The 8348-nt window shown below is 49.2% G+C and overlaps 1 protein-coding gene across 5 annotated transcripts in view; it reads left to right on the top strand.

The window, feature by feature from the left end:
* Window positions 1-808: 808 nt before the first annotated feature.
* Ccdc85a (coiled-coil domain containing 85A) overlaps window positions 809-8348 on the top strand; it is a 184081-nt gene continuing 176541 nt past the window's right edge. For all 5 annotated transcript variants that reach the window (XM_038311445.1, XM_038311436.1, XM_038311428.1 and 2 more), the window contains exons 1-2: window positions 809-1069; window positions 7144-8098. In XM_038311445.1, the coding sequence (XP_038167373.1) occupies window positions 809-1069; window positions 7144-8098 (1216 nt within the window). The remainder of the gene's footprint in view (window positions 1070-7143; window positions 8099-8348) is intronic.

Here is an 8348-nt window from a genome sequence, read left to right as displayed (position 1 = left end):
TAGACTCCAGCCCCACCCTCACCCCTGCGCTCTGGGAGCCGCGCCCCCAGCCATCTCTGGTCCAGAGCACCGAGTGCTTAGGGTCCCTTGAAGCAGCTTAAGTGTCAGCCGCGTCTAGCCCTAGCAGGAGGTGCAGCTGGATGCGGGCGCCCAGGGCGCCAGCCTCCTCCCTTAGCCGCTCCCCAATCCTCCCCCCTCTTCCACTAGGCTCTGAAAACCCAAGGCTTTTCAGAACAGTTTAGGATCAGCTGCGGGCTAGCCAGCCGGAGGTGCAGAGCCTTCGGGAAAGGGCAGCGACGCTGTGTGCTTGAGCCTTCCCAGGAAGGCCGGGCGCTCACCAAACCCTGGGCTGTTAGGATAGCAGCGGAGCCTCGGGCAGAGCCTGGGGGAGAGAAGGGCGTGTACGTGTGTTTGACAGATCTTGGGGAGGCGGGGGGGAGGGGGAGCAGGCGACTGTCTCTTTCTGGGCGAAGAGGCCAGGGGATTGAGGCAGTGCCCTCTGGATGTCCCCACCCGCTTCGGTTCCCGAGCGCCCTTCACCATGGACTTGAGCGGAGTTGGGATGGACCACTGCAGCCACCCGCGGCTGGCTGTCTGGCCCCGGGACTCGGCAGGTGTGCGCGCGCGGATGGCGAGGTAGGATGGCCGCGCAGCGCGATCCCCGCGGTCCCCACGCAGCGGTCCCCGGGCGGTGCCGCTGACTCTCGGAGCGCACAGGGGTGTGGGCGGAGGCCGCTCAGCCGCGCCCGCGCCTTCGCCAGTCGCTTCTCCTCTTCCACCCACTCGCACCTGCCGCCGCACGGATACCATGTCGAAGGCTGCTGGAGGCGCGGCGCCGGCGGCGGAAAGTTGTCCCTCGGTTCCAGCCGGTGTGTCGCCAGCCCCTGGCGTGGAGGATCTGTCCAAAGTGACAGACGAGGAGCTGCTGCAGTGGAGCAAGGAGGAGCTGATCCGCAGCTTGCGGCGCGCCGAGGCCGAGAAGGTGAGCGCGATGCTGGACCACAGCAACCTCATTCGCGAGGTCAACCGCCGCCTGCAGCTCCATCTCGGCGAGATCCGAGGGCTCAAGGTTAGCATTGGGCTTGGGGAGAAGGCCGGGCTGGGCGGGACAGGGATCTGGGAGTGGGACGGGATGGGAGGGGGCAATCAAAGTTTCCTCTCTCGGTCAACAGGTGAGCTTCCCCTTTCTCCCTGTAGCACCCTGTGTCCCCATCTCCAGCCCTTAAGAAAGTTTTTCAAACTTTGGAGGTTTTTGCTTCCCTTCTACCTTACACTTACTGGCATCCGGCTTTCTCTCTGACTCTTCTGAGACTAGGGAAGCAAGAACCAAGGATGCCAGAAGTCAGCGAGGAACACAGTGAGCACGGGGAACCTAGAAAGTCGATGCTTCAGAATTTAGGTTACAGTCCCCCGCGGGAGATGACTAGGGAGCTTGCCACCTCAGGGCGTCTTTAGGGGTCGAGTGTAGCTGTTCAGGCGCCACTAGCTTTCTGGTGAACAGAGGGCAAAGAAAGGGCATCATTGCTGGGAACAGGAGAGAAGCGTCGGGTTCCACCCGAGGAGCCTATGTGAATGTAACCCGGTGCTGGTGTAGGTAAGCGTCACTTCTGCCTTCAAGTCTTAGCTAGATCCGGTAATTTCCTTTGCCTGCTAAGGTTGGCGTCACCTGGAGTTGCTTTACTTCCCTGCACTAGTCACTCCGGATTTCACATTGTATGTATTAACCGTGGGTAGGGACCACTGTAGAAGGCGCCGGTAAGTGATGCTTTGTTTTTGAGCCAGGTCTATCCCAAACCCACGAACTTTTTTTTTTTTTCTCTCTTTGGAGAGCTCTAATGTGTCAGCCAGGCTGCCGCAGACCTGCGGGGAACCGCCCTGCCGCTGTGCACTGCAAACTTCCTCTGCTCACAGCTTGCCTGGTGCCTCCTGGTATTCCTTCCTCTCATTGTTCTGCTTTTGTTTATAGGAAGCCAGACACAAACGAAATCAATGTAGGAACCCCAGGGACCAAATTCCCTCCAGGCACAAACTGTTCTAGTCTCTCTCCTCTCCCACTCTTTCCTTAATTGCCCCAGCGGTACTGCTCTGGGATTCTGAGGTACTGAGGAATGGGAAGGGCCAGATGCTCCAGGCTCACCTATGTATGAGCTCCAATGGAGATGATTCCCTCAGGTCCAAACCCAGTGTCACACTACAGAATGGTGCAGATAGGAATGTTCCCATAGTCAAATTTTTCTCCATTTAATGCATTACTAATAGAGATTCCAGAGGGAAATGAGAGGAAGGGATAGAATAGAAGGAATATGGTCTTGGAAGTAAGTTTGAATTAAGGACCCTCATCTACCAGGGAGGCAACCTTGCATAATTAATTTCTCAGATCCTTGTTTTGTTGATTAATAAAATATGGATGATAAGATCTACTTCCTAGGGATGTTGTGAAAAATAAGACACAACACTGTAGGGGGAGGTTTGATGCTGAAACTGACTGCAAAATATGGTAGTTACTGTCATCAGGAGAAAGCGCATGTGTAGAACTGCGTGCCTCTAGGATCAGGGGTTCCTAGGCAAGGCTGGGCAATAGGATTTGTTTGCTGTGCTGCTGGTTAGTCTTCTTTCATGGTTTGAAACACAATGTGAATTGGAAGAGTTTTTCATTAACTTCCTAAAGGTTTCGCACAATGAAGAACTAATGTTAATAACTGAAGAAATCCTTGGAAGTTTTTTTTAGTTTGTGTACTCTGTGTGCAGGAGAGAGGGGAGGAGCAGTATGAACCCAGACTAACTGGTCAATCCCTCCAGTAGCCTCATTTAGATAAAAAGCTATTAAGTCAGATAAAACGATTTTGCCCCAAATAGAAAACTTCGAGGTCTGGATTCATGACCCAATATTACAAGGTTTTGTTGGCTACCTCCTTATCAATTTTGACGCAACTACCGTTGGTCACCATGATGTTCTTTTGTGGCTTTGATTCCAGAACCCTAACTAGGGGTGGGAAGGGAATGAAGAAATGACAACAGGCAGACACACACAGAAAAGCTGGATTCGGGGGGAGGTACTCATGCTGATGGAGTTGTGGAACCATGACAGTCTTCAGGCTCAGGGTGCTTATTATATACAGTTGAACAAGGGGAGCTATTGCAAATAGGTAAAGAAGGAGGTGAGGTTATTATATGGATCTGAACAAGGAGGAAGGTTTGGTTAATCTTTGTAGGAGTAGGCTTTATATAGTAGCTGACTTCAGGCTGTGAACCCCTGGTGAAGGAAGGAAGCTACAGCCAATATTTCTGTGCCCACTGTCAACATCCATATTTGAACATGAGGAAGGCCACCCTTTTGAGCCTCTCCTGAGGAGGGCTTTCCCACTCCCATAGGCCTGTGGTACTGGGGTCCTTGACATGGCCATGGCCATGACATCAGCACACACTCACTCAGGAGATCACTCACTTTCTGTTGCAGATTCTTCTCCCTTCTTGTGGTAAACATGGTAGATCCCATGTCTTTGGTCCACCCTGAGTGCACAGTGGGCTGAGGTATCTCTGAGGCCAGTGTTCTCCCTTCTGTTCATCAGCTGGGATTAGAGCTTCCTTGGATTCCATAGGTAGCCATGAATGGGCTTGATTGAATGAATGAAATAATAGGTATATTTTCTTATTTTTTGTCTTAACTGGAAAAAAGTGATTCCATTTGGGCATCCTTTAAGAGCCTGGCACTCTTGAAAACTGTGAACATTGGATGATTGGGATGACAACCCCTGTGACCTGACCTTACAAATCAAATCTAAATATTTCGAAGTGACTAGTGGCAGTGTCATTGTACAGTTTGGTCACCTTGGGAAACTGTTGGCCTTTCAGACTTATTCTTCCAATCTGTTCAATGGGGATTGTAATGCCATATGAGGTTTTATAAAGGTTCAATATTACACACACACACACACACACACACACACACACACAGGCCATTGGGTTGCGAATGCTTTCTCAAGGTCACCCAGAGTGTAATGTTCAGAAAAGGCTTGGTGGGTGTTCTCAGTGTCTAGTGTGTGGACCCAGAAGACATGGTGAAAGGCAGTCTGGTTAGAGAGCTGATGTTTTGAGGAACTAAAATCTATCTGTTTGTACTGCCAAGCTTGGTCCAGATGGGGATGCTCTGGAGGAGTTGAGCAGGTGCAGCTTTGCTGCCCTTATTATATTAATTTCACCACTCGCTTGGCTGTGATGAAACACCCTGGTCAAGGCAATTCATAGAAGAAAGGGTTTATTTGGTCCGATGATTCCAGGGAGATAAAAGTCCATCATGACAGCAAATGGTATGATGTCAGGAACAGGAAGCTGAGAGCTCTCATTTGCAACTGCTAACACAAAGCAGATAATAGAGACAACAGGCAGCGGAGAAAGGCCTTTTGACTTCCTGTGACACACACTTCCTCCAGCAAGTCATACCTCCTAAACACCTCTGAGAAAACAGAACCAACTGGAGACTTGTTCAGATAGCTGAGTCTGGGGGAGGGGGTGTTCTCATTCGAATCGCTGTGCTCTCTAACCCCCGTGTCTGCAGAGAACACAGAGAACCACATGGAAACAATTCTTCTTATACCATAGGTACAGCTTCTAGTAAATTGAAATCTTGAGTACTTTTAAAAGGCTACTTTAGGCACTTAGAGTAATATCTTGTGACCTATGGAGATGTTAAAAGAACATTTAGTGTGTGTGTGTGGTTATTTTTTATTTATTTATTTGTTTGTTTGTTTGTTTATTTATTTATTTATTTTAGAAAGTCTTTCTTTTAATGTGCCAAATTTGAAGAAGCTAGCTCACAAGGTTATCAGTTCAGGCTGGTTGCTTATCTGTCCATCATAGGTGAAAGAGATAAATCACCAGTGAAGATATATTCTCAAGAACAGGATTAGGAAGCAGGAGCTATGGGTGTGGTGATGGGCCCGTGCTGGATCACCTACTCTGGAATGTTGCAAAGTGTCTTTTTTTCTTCTTCTTAAAGAAAAGCCTGCCTGTGCATTATAGTTTTAGAAAGTGAAGAACAGCAGAGACACATCCAGGTTTTCCCAGGTGGAAATCCATACAGACAAAGAACAATACACCTTGAACTTCATCTCAAGTGCCTTGATGGAGCTAAATGTTAATTTCTGAAGCTCATCCAGATTGATTTTGTTTGGTATCATTTTCCTGGAGTACCCTAAGCTTCTGATTTCCTCTAAAGCATCAATATCAAGTGATAACTTACCCTCTCCTTACTGTACAACCCAGGTGCTATCTGAAAACAGCATGGAAGCCTTTCTCAGTAGCTACATCTGTAGCTTTTTTGGGCCATAGGCCTAGAGTCCATAACTAGATATTGTGTCCACAGTACATGTCCGTATGTCCATGCAGGAAAGCATGATACGTGTGTTGCATAGACAGAGATATCAGACAGCTGGTTTTCACATTGCCAGAACTGTACATGAGAAAGGAAATGAAGGTGACGTAGTGAATGCTCAAATATGCTAAACCCTTGAAGCACTGAGTAGGAGCAGCATTCCGTCATGGGTGATGGTACAATGCTGGGGATACTTTTCAGAGAAACCTCTCATCTTGTGTAAGCTCATACTGTGAACAAGGTGATATCTTCTATTTGAAATGCATAAACATAATCAGGTAGAAAAAGGATTTATCAATTTTTCCTGACAAAGGGAGGTACCTGAGGTGTTTCAGGAGGGGCTCAGCATGCAGACAGAGTTTTTGAAGACAGTCTGGTAAGGAATGCCCGTATTGGGGTTAGTGAGGGAAGACAGAGGATGGAGAGGAAGGCAGGGGATAAAGGCAGGGGGAGGGGCTTCCCCCCAGCACTTTTTATACATGATACTGCCAATCTTTGATACCCCTTTTACCAGAGTGAAAGCTTTAGGATTTTAGGTCTAGGGCCTCTTGAGTGTTCATGAACACATTCCTAACGTTTGCACTAGTTCCTAGCACATAAACTGTGACTACTAATTCTTTGTGAATAAATGAATGAATCGCTATTCGTGATGGAGAAGTGCACAGAAACAGAACATTTGAAGCTCTATGAGATTTGAGGGACCCTGTATTCTAAGGACAATGGGAATAAATAAGAAGTTTAAGTTTTGAAGATTCAAATTCCAAGTATTTGTTTGGCTCAGAAGTGGAGGTGAGGGGGAAGATACGGGGATGACCCCTCCCCTTTTTTATAAAGAGTGACAGGTGGAGGTGGCATTTGCTGAGGGGGCAATCTGGGGAGGAGTACTAGAATAGCAGCAGCTCTAGTTGAGTGACTTGGGTGAATTCCAAGTGGGTATGGCCAGTCAGGGTGGATACAATGGACTTGAGTTGCCACTAGGGGGCACTGTGCTTCTCCCTGGGGTCTGAGGGAATGGGACAGCTCTAACCCCTGTTGAGTCTGAAAACTTAAAACCATCTTTTTAAAGAAATGCTGCCCCAGAGCCTCTCCATAGCCACAAGGCATGAACAACATTCTTTTCTCTGTCACTGGCCTGAAACTCACCATGTTGCCTAGATTAGCCTTGAAGTCCTATGGAGGCTCCTGCTTCCGCCTCCCAGGTTACTGGATTACCTGGATTACCTGTGTGAGCCATCACGTCACCTTCTTTGTCTCTGGGGTGCAGCGCACTAATTTCCTGTTGATTAACAGTTATGATGATGTAATGAAGCGTCCTGAGGCCCAGGTTCTTCTGTAAAAGGGTCATAATTATTAATTATCTCCTAAACGCTGAGGTAAAAAACTGAATAACAGAGTATCTCTTAGGGGTCATAACCAGTACCTATAGTTTAACTTTGGGATATCTACAATCTTTCACCTTTCTGGGGGTCTCTCACCTGATATGCATGGTTCTCAACCCTCCTAATGCTGTGATTGTTTAATACAGTTCCTTAAGTTGTGGTGACTCTTAACCATAAAATTATTTTTATTGCTAGTTCATAACTGTGATCTTGCCACTTTTATGAATCATGATGTAAATATTTTTAGAGCTAGAAGTTTGCCGAAGGAGTTGTGACCCACAGGTTGAGAATCCATGTAAGGATTCTCCATGTCTGGGACTTTTCCTAGTGGCGGTTTAGGCTCGATGCCACCTCTTCTGTCTGTCTGCATTGAGCTCCCGTCTCTCTTTTCAGGATATTAACCAGAAACTCCAGGAGGACAACCAGGAACTGAGGGACCTGTGCTGCTTCCTGGATGATGACCGGCAGAAAGGCAAAAGGGTGTCCCGGGAGTGGCAGAGACTGGGTCGCTACTCAGCTGGAGTGATGCACAAGGAAGTGGCCTTATACCTGCAGAAGTTGAAGGAGCTCGAGGTGAAGCAGGAGGAGGTGGTGAAGGAGAACATGGAGCTTAAAGAGCTCTGCGTGCTGCTGGATGAGGAGAAGGGCACGGGTTGTGCAGGCAGCCGCTGCTCCATCGACAGCCAGGCCAGCCTGTGCCAACTGGTGGCCTCTGCTGCACCCTATGTACGGGATGTGGGTGATGGCAGCAGCACCTCCAGCACTGGCAGCACCGACAGTCCTGACCATCACAAACACCATGCCAGTGGGGGCAGCCCTGAGCATCTACAGAAGCCTCGGAGCGAGGGTAGTCCAGAGCACACCAAACACAGGAGCACTAGCCCTGAACATCTACAAAAGCCCAGGGCTTCCGGAACCCCAGATCACACCAAAGCTCTGAAAGGACCTAGCCCTGAGCACCACAAGCCCTTGTGCAAAGGCAGCCCAGAGCAGCAGAGGCACCCACATCCAGGGAGCAGCCCGGAAATGCTGCCCAAGCATGTGCTGAGCGGAAGCCCCGAACATTTCCAGAAGCACAGACCAGGGGGCAGCCCCGAACATGCCAGGCACAGTGGAGGAAGCCCCGAGCATCTCCAGAAACAAGCCCTTGGAGGGAGCCTGGAGCACCTTCCCAGAGCCCGAGGAACAAGCCCAGAGCACCTCAAACAACATTATGGGGGCAGTCCTGATCACAAACATGTAGGTGGCGGTGGAGGCAGCGGCGGGGGCAGCAGGGAGGGCACTCTCCGACGGCCAGCTCAAGAGGACTCAGCATCCCATCACCGGAATGTCTACAGTGGCATGAACGGTGGGTCAGTACACGCTGGGGAACTGCTTTTCCTTGGCAACTCAGTAGACCGTTATGAACTCAGAGGTGCTCTCCAGAGGTACTGGGAAGAGGAGTACTAGCTAAGGGTGGGTAGATAGGAGACCTGACATTTCGTGGGATAATAATAGTCAATCATGTGTTCCTTCACCATTCATATATATATGAAGGAGCTCGGGTGTGAGGATTAGGGAAGAGAAGTGAACTGTTTATCTTGGGGGCTGCTGAGTTG

The sequence above is a fragment of the Arvicola amphibius genome, chromosome 1, assembly GCF_903992535.2.
Source record: "Arvicola amphibius chromosome 1, mArvAmp1.2, whole genome shotgun sequence".
NCBI classification, from domain to species: domain Eukaryota; kingdom Metazoa; phylum Chordata; class Mammalia; order Rodentia; family Cricetidae; genus Arvicola; species Arvicola amphibius.
The sequence above is the reverse complement of the archived record's forward strand: the minus strand, read 5'-3'. Positions and strand labels throughout refer to the sequence as shown.